This window comes from Microtus ochrogaster, unplaced genomic scaffold (assembly GCF_000317375.1).
Source record: "Microtus ochrogaster isolate Prairie Vole_2 unplaced genomic scaffold, MicOch1.0 UNK20, whole genome shotgun sequence".
Taxonomy (NCBI): domain Eukaryota; kingdom Metazoa; phylum Chordata; class Mammalia; order Rodentia; family Cricetidae; genus Microtus; species Microtus ochrogaster.
The window spans coordinates 4,074,197-4,092,614 of record NW_004949118.1 but is presented as its reverse complement, the minus strand read 5'-3'; the positions used below and the strand labels follow the sequence as shown (position 1 = coordinate 4,092,614).

The 18,418-nt window shown below is 47.0% G+C and overlaps 1 protein-coding gene and 1 pseudogene across 4 annotated transcripts in view; one reads left to right on the top strand and one right to left on the bottom strand.

The window, feature by feature from the left end:
- LOC102001520 overlaps positions 1-10,966 on the bottom strand; it is a 40,973-nt pseudogene extending 30,007 nt beyond the window's left edge.
- Mtcl1 (microtubule crosslinking factor 1) overlaps positions 1-18,418 on the top strand; it is a 124,509-nt gene that overhangs the window by 53,739 nt on the left and 52,352 nt on the right. For all 4 annotated transcript variants that reach the window (XM_026789483.1, XM_005367576.2, XM_013353952.2 and 1 more), the window contains exon 4: positions 13,347-13,406. In XM_026789483.1, coding sequence (XP_026645284.1) covers positions 13,347-13,406 — 60 coding nt within the window. The remainder of the gene's footprint in view (positions 1-13,346; positions 13,407-18,418) is intronic.

Sequence of the window (18,418 nt, the reverse complement as noted above, 5' to 3'; positions counted from 1 at the left end):
AATCTGGGTCTAATTATATTTATTATTATAGTAAATACACACAATGTACAAGTTGCTATTTTAACTCTGATTAAGCATGCCATTGAGTGGCTTTTCCCTCAATGGCAAGCAGTTATCACTGCTGTCTCCTGAACATTTTTACAATCCCAGAGAGGTGTTCTGCACTTCTTAAGCGATACCACTGGTTAGCAGCCGGGAACTAACCCTGCTTTCTTCTCTGTCTCTGTGAATTTGTGTATTCTAGGTGTCGTGTCTTAGTGGAATCAGGCAGTATTTGTGCCTGTTTCTGTCTCACAGCAGAACTGCTCTTTCTTCTTTCTCTGTCTGATAAGTCCAGCATAGGTCTGAACCACACTGTGGCTGTCCATCCATCTTTTGACAGACACTTGGGTATACTCACCATTGGCTGCTCCAGTGCGACTGGAACATTGGTGTTGTATGAGCTGCGGGCTCGCGTTCCTGCCGCCCAGCTCCTGGCCACCAGCTAGCTTATGCCCCAAAGTAATTACACGGAAACTGTATTCTTTTAAACACTGCCTGGCCCATTAATTATAACGTCTTATTGGCTAGCTCTTACATACTGATCTAACCCATTTCTAATAATCTATGTAGCCCACGAGGTGGCTTACCAGGGAAGATCTTAACCTGCAGCTGTGTCGGGTGGGAGAATCATGGCGACTGACTGACTCGGCTTCTTTCTCCCAGAATTCTGTTGTCTACTCTGCCTACCTAATTTTCTGTCCTATTAGGCCAAGCAGTTTTCTTTATTAGTTAACCAATGAAAGCAACAGATAAGATACAAGACCCAACTCCATCACATTGGTGTGTTACTATCTGCTTGAGTCCCTGATAATCAGTGTTCTGAAAAGTTTCCTGTGCATTGTGATTTTGGGGAGAGTGTGTAAGGACGCATTGGTGACTAGCAGAATGGGCACGTGGCATTGCGTTGCGTGTTCCCCATAGGTAACACGCGCACTTATCTATCTGCAAGGCCTGCACAGCATGGAATGTGTACCTCCAACCAGAGAGGTAGCCGTATTGCCAGGGGCATGGGTGACATTAAAAGTGGATGCAGAGCAGAAGACTCATGGCTGCTTAAGGTCCCAAGAGTAAGCGATGGTGAGTGCTCAGCCCAGAATCTCATTCATACCTTCCCCACTAAATCTTAGGAAATATTATAGATAGAAAAGGAGAAAGAACTCAAAAACTCAAAGAGGGGGAGAAAGGCTACCACGTATCATCTTCTGGGGATGACACAGCCATTGTAGTCACACACAACAGCAGCTATCCTGGACCTTTACACCAGTGCCCCGTCAACAGTCAGCCATGGATAGGGGGCATTGTTTATGGGATCCTGTTCTTCCCTGGTAGACTTGAATCTTGGAGAGGGGAATCTTCACTTGCAAAGCCGTTAGTGAGGCCTTCAGACTCCAGTGAGTAGTCAGAGACGGCCCCGTTTAAACTCAGTAGCTTACAAAACAAAAAAAAGATAGGACTATAGAGAAGAGGGTCGTAGGGAGGAGCGTGGGGCTTGGTGGGCGTGAGAGTGATCAGAACGCACAGTACACGTAAGTGAAGTGCCCAGTGAGCAGATTTAGTTAATAATGAAAGAAAAGGGAGATGGCTCAGTGGGCAAGGGTGCTTGCAGCACAGTCACGACTCTCCAGGGAGTAAGGTGGGGCGTGATAGATCAGGACACCAGACACCACCTCCTGGCTTCCGCCCATGCACACGGGTACCGACTCCCCTCCCCCCAAACCCCTGGATACATTAATAAAAGAGTAGAGGTGCCACTGTGGCCTCCCCAACCCACCTTGTTATTAGACAGCGGCACCACGGTGATGCTTCTAGTGTGGAGGCTTTCTGGAGAGAGTCCAGATGATCAAGTCCTCCGCAGGCTGTGGAGAGAAGGAAGAAAGGTCGATGTGTGGTAGCTGGGCATCCACACGTGGAGGGAACAGAGAGACGGGTCAGTGCTGACAGAGGATAGATGCCCTCGAGGTTGGAGAATAGGCCTCCAGGGGCCCGAAAGTGACGGAGAATTGAGCATGGTAGCCATGTAGAAGGAAGCATCACCCATAGGTGACAGAAAGCACAGTGTCTAGAATCTATAGAGACAGCACGAGAAAACAGAGACTGGAAGGCAGCCCCTCTGCCTTCTGCCTGTGTTTCAGCTCCTCCATTCTCTTCCTTCTCTGTTTTGTTCATTTTTTTTTTTTTTAGAGGTATCTAGAAAATCTATATGTTCCGCAGCCTGAAGAGACTTGGCCCGCTTTTCACAGAAATCCTCCACTCTGCAATACTAATCCACAGCTCCATTCATGGTCGGTTCTGTTATTTAGAACAAAACAGGAGATGCTCCTCCCATGTGAAGGGGCAGCCTTGTGAAAGAGGCTGAGCTTCTTGCGTCTGGATTTTAGTTTTGGAGAAGAAGAAATGGGAAGCCGGAAATGATCAGAGGACTGGAAAGAAAGGAATTGGTAAAAATGCCCGAGAGAGAGGCAGGGCCGTGGGACGGATGCCTTGGGAGCAGAGGCAAGGCAAGCTGTCTGGGGATGTCCCCTGGGGGCCACCCCAGCCCAGAATCCCCACAAAGCCGATTAATTTAGAAGGTGCCCATCTTCCTGCTCATTTTATTTTAATATGTTGAAGAAGAGCCAAGACTTTCCCGGCCGGTAGTTAGGATCGGACAGGAGGGAGAGAAGGTTGTTGTAACTTGTATTCCAGTGGTTTGACATCTCCCATAAATCGTGTGTGAAGTCCTTGCTCCCATTGGCTCTTGCCTGTACTTAGCAGCATTGTTCAAAGACTGACCTACTTACCTCCCGTGGTGGTGGAGGTGATGCCTTCCTTGTTGTGGGAAAGTTCTGCTGTTAAAATCTCCTGTGAGTATGAGCAGGCAATAAGGGTGAGACATTTCCCCGACAAGACATCATGTGAACTGTGGAGCGCTACTCCAGACCGCCCAGGAAGGACATACAGGAACCCATAGAGTTGAAATCTGTCCTCCGAGTATACGTTTCTGTGCAAGATAGAGAACGCTATTTTCTGAACATTGGTTTCTCCTAGAGAGAGGAAAGTGAGAATGACTCATAGTGGCTCCTTTTCTATGCTTAATTTTTTTTTTTTTTGGATGAACACTTAAAATTCTAACCACGAAAAGACATAATTGGCTTTACCCTAAGTCTTGCTTATTGTGGTTGTCAATTATTAAGCACATGACTGTGCTTAATATTTAATCCCTACAGGAACCCTTTCACTAAGGTTATTGCTATTATTGGCTTGTTTTTGAGAGAGTCACTATCCCTAGCTGGTCTAGAACTCCCTATGTAGACCAGGCTAGCCTCAAACTCACAGACATACCTCTGCCCCTTCCTTTAGTGTGCTGGGATACTAACCGCCACACTCAGGGCCAATCATTGCTGCTATTCCCAATCATAAATAAGGAAGCCCCCATCCGAGTGGTGTGGAGGTTTGCATGAGAATGACTCCCATAGGCTCATGCATTTGAATACTTGGTCCCCAGTGATGGAACTGTTTGGGAAGGATTAGGAGGTGTGGCCTTGTGGAAGAAGTCATGTCACTAAAAGTCCATGTTGTTTCTCGGTTCCCTCTGACATATGGTTGTTGTCTCAAGACATGCGCTCTGAGCCGCCGTTCCAGCGCCATACCTGCCTGCTCGCTTGCCTCCTTCCTGCCATGATGATCAAGGGCTCTATCCCCCAGAACTGTAAGCTCCAATGGACTTTTCTATAGGTTGCCTTGATCATGGCCTCACCACAGCAGTGGGTGGAGCTAGTTATAGATTTGATGTCATTTAGAAGCCCCCAAGTAAGGAACAGACATATCTGCCCCCGCCCCCATGGGCACGCACCCAGGCACAGCGCCCAAGCACCACAGCCCCGCATTTCAACAGAAGTGTACACAAACTGTGCCTGACGAGGCTATTTCTGTCCCTGTCTGTGTGGTTTCTGCCTGTGAGTTGGTCCACCTGGCTGCATCCTCAGCAAGACAGCAGCTGTGGGAGCTCGCTCGGTGCTGCCAGGCTGCAGGAAGGATGCTTTCTGGGCTCTTTTGTGGTGTCATAGTATCTGAGACTGGAGCCCGGATTCTCCAAGTGGGGGTCTAGCAGATAATGGTGGCTCAATCATGGCTCTCTTAATTAGCTATTGAGGGGCTGCATTGGGAACGTTTGATCTGGCAACTGACCACGCTTTCAAATTGTGAGATAGTCTGTCTCATAAATATAATACAGTAGCAGAAATGATTAGGGTTTGGAGTATCAAGCCACCTACCCAGAACATTTTCTTAAATAAGGGCCCTCAACCCTGGAGCTGATGAAACTGCCTTCTTTGATCTTTCACCACATAAAGCGGAGGTGGTTGTGTGCCTCCAAAGAAGGCTGCTCCAGTGTAGTCCTCTCCTGGCCATCTCTTTCTTCAAGGCATGCGCAAGACAGCTGAGGGCGAGCTGCTGCAGCCCTGCTATCTGTCCAGTCCCCTGCCCATTCTTAGCCCCCGGGGCAGCTCTTGCTCTTGAAGCCCTTCTGTTCCCAGGTTGCCTTTCACTGGGCACAGGTTTCTTCCCAGCTCTTACCAGGTCTGGGCAGCGTGTCCCCTGTGTCAGAGTTGCACTGTGGCCTCTTGGGGGCTTTGTACACATCCTGCCCCTCCTCTGTAGTCCAGTTACTGCCTTTGCGTAATTAAATCACTGTAATTCTCAGACAACATGGAGGCATGGAGAACAGAGAAAGCTTCCGGTCTACAAGAAACGCCACGGGGCAAGCTCTCCCCACCCCCACCTCCACACGTCATTTGCGTTATGCCTTAGTAAATGCTCGGAGGTTAGGGTCTAAGCAGCCACTGCCTGGAGACAAGAATTGCTGGAGATTTGCCCTTAGAACTGGAATGGCTTTTCTGTATGGTGCCAGCCAGGCCAGTGTTTGAGCAGTGTGGTGGATGATTAATGAACCCAGGCTGTGACTCTAGATAACGGGGATCTAGGCAGATTCAGGTCAGTAAGTCAGATGGACGCTATACTTCACCCAGTAAGGGAGCCTCCAGATGGGAAACTCTGAGCCCAGGAAGGTGATTAGAGACCGGGACTTCCGCTTTCTAGCTCCAAGTGCCCATTAGACCCTGTGGTGCCCTCTGCAAAGATGCCCACGAGGGGCCCCAGGCACACAGAGCTAGCTAATCTTATCTGGAAGTTAATCCTGTTTAATTTCCTGTTGATTTCTGCATGGTGTGAGGCTCAGGGTCCCTCAGTCTCACCCAGCTCTGGGAGGTGGGTGGACAAAGGCTTATTAATTAGAGTGTTGAATGTTTGGTTAAACTATCCTTAAAACAACAGTCTTTCCTGATTCGAAAGGATGATATAGTCATGCCTGACTAAAGGGAGTTACCAGCTTTGCAGGGTTTCAAACACAGTGCGAATTCAGGAGAAGCTGTGCTTGGAATTCTGGGTTTTGATCTTTATCTGGACCAGCGGTGTTGGATGCGGGTTCTGTCTTCTCGTACTGTGCTGGACAGCAGCTCCCAGTCAGCTGTGGGCATGAGTGGAAGTCACTAAGTCACCAGCACCCTCCGTGTATCGTGCTGTTCAGCTGTGTTGTTTGGTAGAGGGAAAAAAAGCATTTTGTTTTAAAGTAAAATATTTTCTACCTACCATGTATTTATCAGGATATAATACCATTGTGCCTCGAAGAACATCTATGAATTTTTGACTTTTTAATGGAATTTTTAAAATCTGTAGTCACTCATAATTCTGCTACTCATTGACAAGTAGCTTTTAGCATTTTAATTTTTCTTTTTTTTTTTTTTTCTTTTTGGATTTTTGAGACAGGGTTTCTCCCTAGCTTTTGGTTCCTGTCCTGGAACTAGCTCTTGTAGACCAGGCTGGCCTCGAACTCACAGAGATCCGCCTGCCTCTGCCTCCCGAGTGCTGGGATTAAAGGTGTGCACCACCATTGCCCGGCAGCATTTCAATTTTTAAAAGATTTGTTTTATTATTTTATGTACATGTCTGTCTGTCTGTGTACTACATGTATGCCTGGTACCACAAAGGTCAGAAGAGGGCATCAGATACCCAGGGGCAGGATGGAGTTACTGATGGTTGTGTGAAGCCGTGTGTGTGCTGGGAATTGAACTGGGATCCTCTGGAAAAGCAACAAGTGTTCTTAAGTGCGGAGCCAGCATCCCAGGCCCCCGTGTTGGCATTTTACAAGTGTATCAGCACAAAACATTTTCAAGACAAATGTATCTTATTTTTTGGCTTTTATTTTACACTGAAAAGAGCAAGGTTATATTAAAAAATTTTCATGTCTCTAAGTATTTGTAATAATCATTTTAATGGTTGTGCAGCATTATGCTAACTGTTTTCAGTGACCTTAAAAACTTACACATCTAATGTTTTCCTCCTATTTTATCATAAACGTTGTCCTTTTTTTTTTTCTTTTTCTTTTTTTGCTTTGTGTCTTGAGACAGGGTTTCTCTGTATAACAGTCCTGGCTTTCCTGGAACTCACTCTGTAAACCAGGCTAGTCTGGCCTTGAATTCACAGAGATCTGTCTGCCGCTGCCTCCTTAAGTACTGGAATTAAAGGCATGTGCCACTACCGCCCAGCTATCATGAACATTTTCAAACATTTGGTAAACCTAACTTTATAGTTAACATCTTTATTCCCCTCACTTACGGTGTACATTGAGATTTTGGCACACTTGGTTTATCTCATCTGTTGATTTGCCCTATCTATCTATCTATCTATCTATCTATCTATCTATCTATCTATCTATCTATCTATCTATCTATCTATCTACCTACCTACCTACCTACCTATCTATCTATCTATCTGTCTTGCACTTGAAAATAAATTACAGACTTCCCCCTAAATCCACATTGTTAATTAGAGATGGTTTCCTTTACTGAAATGCACAGGTCTTGGATTATTTTATTCACTGAGTTTTAACAACAAATGTGATGGCTATGAGTCTCACAGTATACTCGATTATCTGGGATGGTACCTTTGATGGCGAATATTGACTGTCAAGGTTCCAGAATATAGGCTCACCCATGGGACAAGCCCCTGGACTCATCTGAGAGGGATTACTCAGATTACATAGCCTCTGGCCAGTCCCGTGAGGTTTATCTCTATTAGGCTAAGTGAAGCAGGAAGACCCGCCCCAAAGGAAAGCGGTACCACCACTCCTTCCTGCTGGCTTGGTCCTGGACTGCAGAAGCTAGCAAGGCAGAGGGAGCTTTTCTCCCCCTCTGTTTCCAGACTGTAAACAGTGTAGCCACAATCACCTTCAGTGACCGTGACTTCTGTACCACGATGGAGTCAAAATAAACCCGCGTGTCCTCAGACTGCTTTTTGTAAGGGATTTTTTTTTTTATCATGGCAACAAGACACTAATTAAAACGATACCCTAAGTCAAACTAGAAAATTGTGATAGATGGCTATAAAACACTACGAGGTGTCACTCACAACCCCATGTACTTTTGTGTTTGGAAACGAAGTGAAAACAATAGTCTTTCTAGTCACAATGCATCCGAAGAAATGACCCCTGAAGTCTCTCTGGGAAGGGCACAGTGTTTTAGTTATATTTGTTTATATAATTTTTCAACTCTGCTTCATTTTTCAATGTGTTTTCCCTTTTATTTTATTATGCTGCTATCATGGATGGTGCTGCCTCCAGAAGTTTTTTTATTGTACAGGATTGTTTTGGCTAGTCTGGGTTTTTTGTTTTTTCGTATGAAGTTGAGTATTGTTTTTTCAATACTTCAGTTTCTGTGAAGAATTGTGTTGGGATTTCGGTGGGGGTTGCATTGAATCTGTAGATTGCTTTTGGTAGGATTGTCATGTTTATTATGTTGATCCTCCCTATCCAAGAGCATGGGAGATCTGCCACCCACCGCATCCCCGTGTCTGTGCTCTGTGCGCTGGCACCCAGTTCCCGAGCTTCAAGCAAGGGGGCTGGAGGTTAAAATACACAGACACACACAGACAGAGAGACAGCAACACGGGTCATCCTTGAATTCCCCAAGAATGCCCCCTTATTGTGTTCAGTGGCAGATTATATAGAGATAGCCACGCCCCAGCCAAACCCACCAGAAACCACTCTCCTGCCATCAGGAACTCCTGAAGGTCTCGTGCTCAGAGCAGTTGTAGGCACTCAGATCAGGGGATTACAAGAAATTCAGGATCTGGGGTCTCACTGCTCCCAACATAGATCCTTCCATTTTCTGGTATCTTCTTCAATTTCTTTCTTCAAAGACTTAAAGTTCTTGTCGAACAAGTCTTTCACTTCTTTGGTTAGTGTTACCCCAAGATATTTTGTGTGATTTGTGGTTATTGTGAAGGGTGATGCTCCTCCGATTTCTTTCTCAGTTTCTCTATCATTTGTATATAGGAGGGCTACTGATTTTTTTTTTTTTTTTTTAGTTGATCTTATATCTTGCCACATTACTGAAGGTGTTTATCGGCTGTGGGAGTTCCCTGCCAAATAATATAGTTTTGCCGGTCTTTAGACTGGGTTATTTCCCTGTGATAAATCAGAGAGGACAGAGGCAGAGGTGGAGGCAGAAGAGGCAGATTGCTTTGTTGTTTGTTTGTTTGTTTGTTTTAAAGACTGTGTCTCCTAGTGTAGTCCAGGCTGGCTTGTACCTTGGTCCTCCTTCCTCAACCTTCTGAGTTGTGGGAGTACTAGCAAGTGCCACCACAGCCAACTCTTCCCAGAGACAAATTGTGCTCAAAGATAGAGCTCTGTCTTCAGGCAGTTGGCATGACTTTCCAACTTTTATCACCAGGCAAGGGCTGCTTATTGATTCTTTATTTAGGGAGTCAGTCAGGGCTTCTGAAAACCAGATTCTGATTGGCTATTTTGTACCATGCTCGGTGGTGACATTGATTCCCATGTGATTGTGTGCTCACAAAGAGTTGGTGTTCTTAAAGTTTAGGGGGATACTTTGCTTTGCATGAATCGTCCTTAAGATTTTATAATGGCCATGGCTTCTCATTTTTCTTCATGTATAATTTACTATTGTTACCTTCAGTTTATTGGATATTATTTGGCAGTACATTTTCAAGCAATCTTTAATAAATTGGTTTCAAGATACATGTCTATAGGGTGTGAAATGAATTATTCAACCAACTCGTATGGTCCAGGGCACCTGTGGGTCCTGATCCTCAAGGTTGCATGTGCCCTGTCCTGTTGTCCTTATCACTGAGTTCCCTGGGGGAAAGTTGTATTTAATAGGTTGGGTGTACTTACTGGGTGGTCCGTGTCCATCCACGGACCTGGTAGCTTTTGGCAGGTCATTTTCCTTGCCTGTCCCTTCTCACCTCCTCAGATTTTGGCCACTGGGAATTGGTTCCTATTGTTTCACTTTTCATCAGCCCAGCGTGTCTTAATATAATCCCCCCCCCCCATGACTTTGGGGTATTTTTGCCTTCTGATGACAGTTTTCTCACTGACTTTTCCAAATAAGGATGTGAGCTGTCTGCAGCTCAGATCTTCCAGAAGCCTCCAGAGTGCCAACAAGTACATTTTCATAGCCGTGCACGAGGAGCCTCGGCAGTGGGGTGGCTTCACAGGACAGTTCTTTGGGCTTCTTGGCCGGAGGAAGGCAAGACTTTTTTGGGGGGAGGGGGTAAGAAAACATGCCAGTTAGAGGCTCAGAAAATAAAAAGAAAAAAAAAATAGCTAAACTCCTAGGAGATTAAGAGACTATGTGATCCTTGGAAGGTGCTCTGACAACCAGAGAACCAGGACCAAGAGCATAGGGTGACGTCCCAAAGCTGCTGTCCCTAGTATGAGCGTGTCAACACCATCTGAGTCTTCAGTTTGTCAGCACTGATCCATCCCCTTTCCTTTCTGTCATTCAGCTCCAGGTGGTAGTGTTGTTAGCTTGGGCTGCTGTAACACAATGGCCCAGGCTGGGCAGTGTACGCCTGAGCTTCTTAAACTTGGGCTCACAACCCCATATCTGGTAGGGCCCTCGCTTGTCACCATGGGGCTTCACTGTTTCTTCATGTGGAACATGTGCTATGTGCACGTTCACGGTGCTTGTCCTCACGCCCCCTGACACCAGAGGACGCTGCCCCAGACTCCCGTGGATCAGATTGTGTTGGGAATTTCAGGTTTCTTTTCTTTCTTTCTTCCTTCCTTCCTTCCTTCCTTCCTTCCTTCCTTCCTTCCTTCCTTTCTTTTTTCTGGAAAAGAAAATTGGCTCTTATAAGAGCATAATGGTTTAGTTACAGAAGTAAAAATTTTATGTTTTTTTACCATCATTCCTCGGCATATTAGTTCACGTTAGCATAACTTAGGCTTATATTGCGTTAAAAAATGTTTTCTTTTTAAAGATTGTTGTCTAAGTTGCTGACTCGGGTTTTATAATTTTTTTTTTTTTTGGTTGAATTTGCCTTGAGATTAGGAGAGAATTTCCAGCCGTTTCTGAAAAGGCTCTAAATATACTTCTGCTTTTTTATTTTTACTACATATTCATGCCAAGTGGTGTTCTTAGCCTTGACAATCATGAAATCAAAATATTGATCAACTATGAAAAACGTTGAAGATGTTTTACATCCTGTACTGCCAACTACTCCGTCAAGATGCCGCTCATTATGAGAAGTAAACAAGCACGACACCACATTAGAACGCAGGTTTGCCTTAGTCTTTAATAGACGGGAAAATTCTGTGTCTAGCAGAATTGTTTTTAGGTACGTTTCCTTATTGTTTATCACCGCTGAGTGTTTTATAGTGATACTCCTTATAGCTAGTGCTTGAAGGCGCATGAAAATTTGCCAGGCACAAAGATACCAGGAATAGAAAAAGCCTCCAGAAAGCCCTGACTTAACCAACAGATCTCTCAGTTTTGGAATCCCTGAGTCCAGGGTCATCCAGGGTCAGAGCGTTAGCAAGGCTGAGCCCTACCCAAGGCTCCTTGGCGGCCTTCAGAGGCTGCATCCTCGGAGGCTCATTCTAGGCACTCAGAAGAAGCACTGGTGTCTTTTTCTCTTAAGATGACATCAGTCCCATTATGGTGGCCCCACCCCAGGACTTCACCAGATCCTGTTATCTCCCAGAGACCCTTCTTTCCTCACACGTCACACAGGATCTTAGGGGCTTCAGCATAGGAGCTGGGAGGGGACAAGGATTTAGCCATGACAGAGGTAATGGAGGACTTGGCATGGTGCCCGATTTTAAGTGCCCAATGAAGGGCAGTTGCTAAGATCATCCTTGTCCTTTTGAGCAGACCCAGGAAAGGGGATCTTTTCTGCACTGCAGCTAAGAGGAAGTTGTAAGTCCTGGGCCCCTGCAGTTACTGTCTTCCATGTGGTGGTTTGGAAGAGAACCGTCTTCCATTGGTTCATATTTAAACACTTACTCCTCCGTTGTTGATGCGGTGTGAGGAGGTGATGTCATCTTTGGGAGGTGGAGCCTTGCTGGAGGAAGTGCTTTACTGGGGGCTGGCTGTGAGGGTTAATCACCCATTTCCCTCTCTGATTCCTCTGTGTAAATAGAACCATAACCAGCCAAGTTCCTGTTCCAGCCAGCACGCCTGGCCTTCCCCGCTATTATGGACTCTAGCCCTCTGGAACTCGAGGCCAAAATAAACTTTTTTCTCTCTCCTCGAGACAGGGTTTCTCTGTAGCTATGTTACCTGCCTTGGAGTTCACTCTGTAGATCAAACCTTGAACTCACAGAGATCCACCTGTCCCTGCCTCCCGACTGCTGGGATTAAAGGCGCGCGCCACTACTGCCCAGCACAAAATAAACTCTTTAGGTTGTTTTTGTCACAGCCACAGGGGAGTAACTAGTACAGGTGAAGAGGAGGAAAAAGGCTTCAGGTTCCAGCCAGGGCACACTGTGTGACGGACAGGCTGGCCACTACCACCTTCTTCCTACATCTCAGCTCTGGATCGAGAACTAATAGAATCTTAGTTCCTGTAACCCTGGAAGGAGCAGACACTTCTCCCTCCTTCTGTGATGGTTCGCTTTCATTATCAACTCCACAAAACCCAGAATTACACAAGACAATCCTCAGTGGGGATTGTCCGCATGGGGTTGGTTGTCCAATTAAATTAGTTTGACCCTGCCTTTTCTAAAAACTGGAAAGGAAATTAAGCCAGTACTGTAGCTAGCATTTAGAGACCGTGCCTCAGCCCTCTTGGCTAGCCTTCATGATATTTTTGCCCATTTCAGTTGCTGGTTTTCTTCTTCAGCCTCTCAGAGACTAAGATATAACTAGAGTTAGGGTGAGTTCCCTCCCCCCCCTAAAATCTCTACAATAGCTGCAAGGCCTGGTACTCAGAGAGGGAGTTACTTCAGCTGGGAGCTGTGTTGAGTTAATGAAGTCAGCTTGCTGCTGCCTCGCCTCCTTGATTTGAGTTTTGTTTTGGTTTCAAGACACGGTTTCTCTGTGTAGCCCTCGCTGTCCTGGAACTCACTCTGTAGACTAGGCTGGTCTCAAACTCAGAGATCAGCCTGCCTCTGACTCCCAAGTGCTAGAATTAAAGGCGTGCACCACTGCATATTAAAAATATTTGAAAACAAATTATATGTGTATAGAACATGTATGTGTCTAGAATATTTTTCTTATCACCACCTAAACAGTATGGTGTTTACTATTTAGTTTATAGTATTTACATTATACCAGCCATTATAAATAATCTAGAGATGATTCGAAGTGTGCCAGGAGTTCATAGGTCGTATGCAAATACTGCAGCATTTTATTTAAGAGACTTGAGCTTCCATGGAGTTTGGTCTCTCCAGGATCCAGGAGATCCCGTCCACAGACTGAGCGGTGACTGTATGGAATCTAGGCAGGTACATGATCCAAGGCTACTTTGTAATAATAACTTAAGAGCTTTAAAATATTCCTAAAGGGTTGCTTTAATGGTATCAGGTTGTTAATAATATTGCAACCTAGATTATGTTTTCTCCATAAGAGCCTCTGCTTTTTTAATCCGACCTTTGAGAACACACAAATTAATTCTGATAGTAGTTAGAGTGTAATTAGGAAATTAGCCACATTCAGAACTACGGTGTTTCTGTTTCTAAAACTTCCTGTGTTTGTCTTTCTGCCTTTTCTTCACCGTTAATTCATGGAAGCCGCCCACTTGGTGCCTTAAACAGAGTAACCGAGAACTGCTCCCCAGCGACAGTAATTAGAACATCAACTACCTCGGTACTTCAGAGACTCGCCAAACACACACAACCTCAGTTAAATGTCACGGAGAGGGGTGTTGTTTTCTCTAGAGTCAAGTAGCTTCACCAGGAGGGACAAGTGCCGGCTGTCATGTGCGACCCCTGAGTAACAAAGCGACGCTTGCATCTTTTTCAGAGTTCCCTGAAGAGAAGAGGCAGCCGGGAACTGTACAAAGAGAAGAAAGCCGGTAGTCAGGTAAGCTGAGGTTTTCATGCCAGGGCTCTAACCCGAAGAAGGAAGCCCCCCCGTTCTGAAAATCCTCTTTGCCTTTAGGACGCTAAAAGAAACATCACCTGCCAAGTCACTGGATTTCGCCCAATCTTCTCAGGGTGAACATTTTCTTACCACACACATCCACAGCGCTGTCCTTTTGTCTCGCTCTGAGAACCTGCAGGCTCGTTAGGAATGAGAACAAACTGGCTTTGTGGGAAACTGTAGTGAGTGTAGTCCAGGGTCTGGCAGCTCTCCTAACTGCCAGAAAGCGGTGTGGCCTTCACAGTCATTCACATAGTGTCATAATCCAGCCACTGGGTGGCTGAGTCATTTATATGTCATTATTTTGTGAATATGTGTGCTTTTAATATGTAGCTGAACAATGCCTCACGTTTACTGGAAAGTAGAGGTTTCTAGCAGGAAAACTGAGAAAATTCGGTACTCTTTTATATCCAGGGTATGCATTCTTCAAGGCCGTTTTTTGAAGTTGCCTTTGGATTCCTTTTCTCTTTCTAAATTTGCTTTTCAGGAGAACAAAGGTGTTATTGCTATAGTTTCAGCAGACTAAAATAACAAGTCGTAATGAGAGGGACACAGTGAGTCAGGCTTACTAAGAGGCTTCAAGGGCCCGTATGCACCATCCTGGAAACTCCCCGTTTCTGATTCCCTCAAGTATTAGTTACATTTCCATTGCTGTGATAAGAACACTTATGACCAAGGCAACTTGCGGAAGGAAGAGTTTATTTGGACTCACAGTTCCAGAAGGACCAGAGTCCATCACCATCGAGGTAGTGGGAGCATGGCAGCAGGCAGGCAGGGTTGCTGGAGTAGCGAGCTGAGAGCTCAGATCTCAAAGCTCAGGCAGGAAGTAGAGAGATCAAACGTGGATGACTGAAGGCCTTTACAGCCTGCCTCCGGTGGTGCACTTCCTACTAAGCCTCACCAAGCAGTGTCACCAATTAGGGACCAAGTGTTGAAATGCTGGAGACTGTGGGGGACATTCAAACTACTGCACCCTGGTTCCTGTGTCCCCAATAAAATCAGAGTCACTGGAGGACTCAGCACAAGCCTGATTGCTTTCATCCTCCCTCAAGTTCCCCCCGTGTCATTTGAGAATCCATCGATCACAGGAAAATTGAAGGCACCCACTGCTGGGTGTCTCTAGTATCCTGGGTTTAGAATGTGTCTCTTGCCCAGCAAAGGGCTTTTTCCTCAAAGTGCAGTTGCTGGCTGATGAAACCGTCGGGCATAACTTAATAGGCACAGAAGCTGTAGATTCACGGGCGTGTGCACAAGCAACCCGTGCTATGTGGAGTAGCTCCACACAGTCTGTAGGGTGATTGAGAAAGGAGTTTCTGTTCAGCAGAATGGTGGAATGGAACGCCCTGGGAACTGCAGGTCGGCAACCAAAACCCAAAGGAAGCCGGCACCAAGGCGTAAGGTAGGCACATGGGCAGCTGGCTGCTGGGGTGTGGGCTAGATGGCAGACTTGCAAGCCAGAGAATATATACCAGCAGCGATATATTTTTGATGCTTGACAAGCCTTTCCGGCCACTGGTGATGGTGCTGGTCCCCGTGCGTTTCGACCCTTTCTGCCCATAGTTGGAATAGTTTCCCTTGGAAAGATGGGTCTGACATGTGCTTTCGTGCTGTGTCTGGAGCTAGCTATGGACTCCTGAAACTCAAGCTTGTGACTCCAGTTTAGGATTCTACCTAGATCCCTCCGCTAGATTCTTGGCAGAGTTCTGGAGACATCTCTGGTTACGTGCTAATAACATAGCTGCCAGCTGTTTGAGCTGCGCCTCAGAACAGGCTGAGCTCAGCTTCCCTTGGGTAGAGGGACCCCTCCTTCTCTCTCCTGGGCCTCACAGAGTAGTGTGGGTCCTGCTTCAATTACAGTGACATCGGGAAAGGGGGACCAACTCCTTCACATCCTTGCTTCATCTATCAGGTTTCAAGGTTCTCTCTCAATCCCTCCACTCCGCCCCCTGCTTTGGTTTTGGTGGCCCTTCCTGTAGTGTGCATGGGTGTTGGTAGAGTTGGCAGCATGCTTCCTCGTTTGTCAGAGCGCCTGCTGTTTGTATAGTTGCTTTCTTCAAGGATAAGAAGAGCGGACAGTGATGAATCCTCAGGTGGCCCGCAGACTGGACACCCTTCCAGCCCTTTGTGGAATTGCTTCCGTGACTGTCCCTTGGTCTAGGCTTAAGATGGGGATGGTGGTGCTGGGGATGACGTGGAGGAGGAGGATGGAGATTAGTGTGAGGTCCATCCAGGTTTTCTAGAAGTGACTGCAGGGGTCAAGGACGCTCTGCTTGCATAAGCAGATGATGGTAGACACTTGTAAGCTTCCGTCTCAGAGCCTTCGGGGATTCCCCTTCCCCAGTCACTTGGTTCACCTCTGCCCCAGGAGAGATTGCAGAGAGACCCCGATCTAGGCTCCTGTTTCAAGGCGATTGCTTCCAGAGCCAGGCAGGACCCTCCCTGGCCCTCTGATGCCTCCCTGGCCCTCTGGTTTATGGCAGATGACCTTGTACCTCTCTTGGTCTGGCCTCTTTGAGCTGCAGGCAGGAAGCAGGCAGAGGATGAGATGGTGTCTGTGTTTGAATGGCATTCTCAACGTCATTCCCCTGAAGGGTTTGTCTGCACGGAGGTAGAATCGGGTCGCTTGGGCGGTTCTGGCCAGTGGGCACACTCTGGTTACCCAGTTAAAGATAGACTGAGTACTTCAAGTTCCTGCATGTAACTCCTCAAAGAGTGTGGTTACAAAGTATTTACAGCCTGTCTCCATTGATAAGTACTGTAGCTTCCTTTAAGCAGAGACCTGTTAGTGTGTTTGGATTCTGCATGCACCTTAGTCTAGCAGGACGCTGGGCAGCTGATTTTCATTGTTCTGCTTTAGAATGCTCTGAGAAATCCGGGCTGCTGAAAAATGTGTGCCAATCACTGCTGCTCAGCAGACGTTCAAGAGACAGTGAAGGAATTGATGTGGGAGTGTCATATATCAATCTGTTGATTTCATTGGTTAAGCAATAAAGAAACTGCTTGGCCCTGATAGGTTAAAACATAGGTGGGAGGAGTAAACAGAACAGAATGCTGGGAGGAAGAGGACGTGAGCTCAGAGATGCCATGCTCCTCTCTCCGGGGGCAGACACGCGCAATGAAGCTCTGACCCAGGATGGACGTAGGCTAGAATCTTCCCGGTAAGCGCACCTTGGGGTGCTACACACATGATTGGAAATGGGCTAGTCCAGGTGCCAGAGTTAGCCGAGAAGAGGCTAGATATAATGGGCCAAGCAATGTTTAAAAGAATACAGTGTCCGTGTAATTATTTCGAGGCATAAGCTAGCAGGCGGCTGGGGTGCGGCCGGGGTGCAGCCCTGCTGCTCCTATTACAACAAGGAATGAGCGAGGGAAAGAGCAGGAGTGCTTCCTTAGTGTCAGGATTGAGTGTGTCCTTAGTGTCAGGATTGAGTGTGTCCTGACAACCTGCATGAAGACCTGTCTGAGAAAGTCCTGTCCAATCCCACAATCTGTGAACCCATTTTTGCCTAGTGGTTAAAAGAGTAGAGCAGCCGGTCCTGGTAGTACACACCTTTAACCCCAGCAGTCAAGAGGCAGAGGCAAGTGGATCTCTGTGAGTTCAAGTCCAGCCTCGTCTACATAGAGAGTTCTAAGAGACCCAGGGCTACATAGAGAGACTCTGCCTCAGAAAACGAAACATGCAATCTGTCTCAAAAACTAAAGAAATATGGCAGGTACTCTTACTTTAGTCTTGGAACCCTTTTTTTTAAATTTAATTTTATTTATTTAATTTATTTTTTGTCTGCCTAATGAAGACTAAATCCTTGGGGTGGAAGTTTTCAGAGTTTGAAGACTGTGTCATGTATAGATCACTCTCCACAGTGCTCAGAGGGTGTGTGTTGGGGAAGAGGAGGCCCCTGAGGATAGCCATGGAGTGTATCACTCATAGATCATGCAAGGCCCCCAAGGGTGACTGCATGCCTTGCTTGCTGCAGTTTGGCACTAGAGTTCTTCTGCATCTTCCCGGTCACTCAGGTCTCCTTCCATGAGTTTGTGGTCAGGGAGACATGGGCAAGCAGCAAGCTGGAGGCACCAAGGAAGCTGTTTCTGTGTCTTTATACCAGATGGCTTTGTGCTGCCAGGATGTGGCAGGGCAGCTACAGTTCTCTGAGACCAAGAATGTCATTAAAGACGGCGGTGGTGGCGCATGCCTTTAATCCGAGCACTTGGGAGGCAGAGGCAGGCGGATCTCTGTGAGTTCAAGGCCAGCCTGGTCTCTACAAGAGCTAGTTCTAGGACAGGCTCTAAAGCTACAGAGAAACCCTGTCTCAAAAAACAAAACAAAAAAACACAAAACAAACAAAAAAAGAATGTCATTAATCCTCCTGGATGGTGCATCAGGGCAATCAGTCATGCATGGTGGGAGCACAGCAGCCAGTCAGGTAGGGAACACTGCAGCCAGTCAGGCATGGGGGAGCACAGCAGCCAGTCAGGCAGGGAGCACTGCAGCCAGTCAGGCATGGGGGAGCACTGCAGCCAGTCAGCCATGGGGGGAGCACTACAGCCAGTCAGCCATGGGGGGAGCACTACAGCCAGTCCACCATGGGGGGAACACAGCAGTCAGTCCGCCATGGGGGGAGCACTGCAGCCAGTCAGGCAGGGAACACTGCAGCCAATCAGGCATGGGGGAGCACTGCAGCCAGTCAGGCATGATGGGAACACAGCAGCCAGTCAGCCATGGTGGGAGCACTGCAGCCAGTCAGGCATTGGGGGAGCACAGCAGCCAGTCAGCCATGGTGGGAGCACAGCAGCCAATCAGGCATTGGGGGAGCACAGCAGCCAGTCAGCCATGGGGGAGCACAGCAGCCAGTCAGCCATGGGGGAGCACAGCAGCCAGTCAGCCATGGGGGAGCACTGCAGCCAGTCAGGCATTGGGGGAGCACAGCAGCCAGTCAGCCATGGGGGGAGCACAG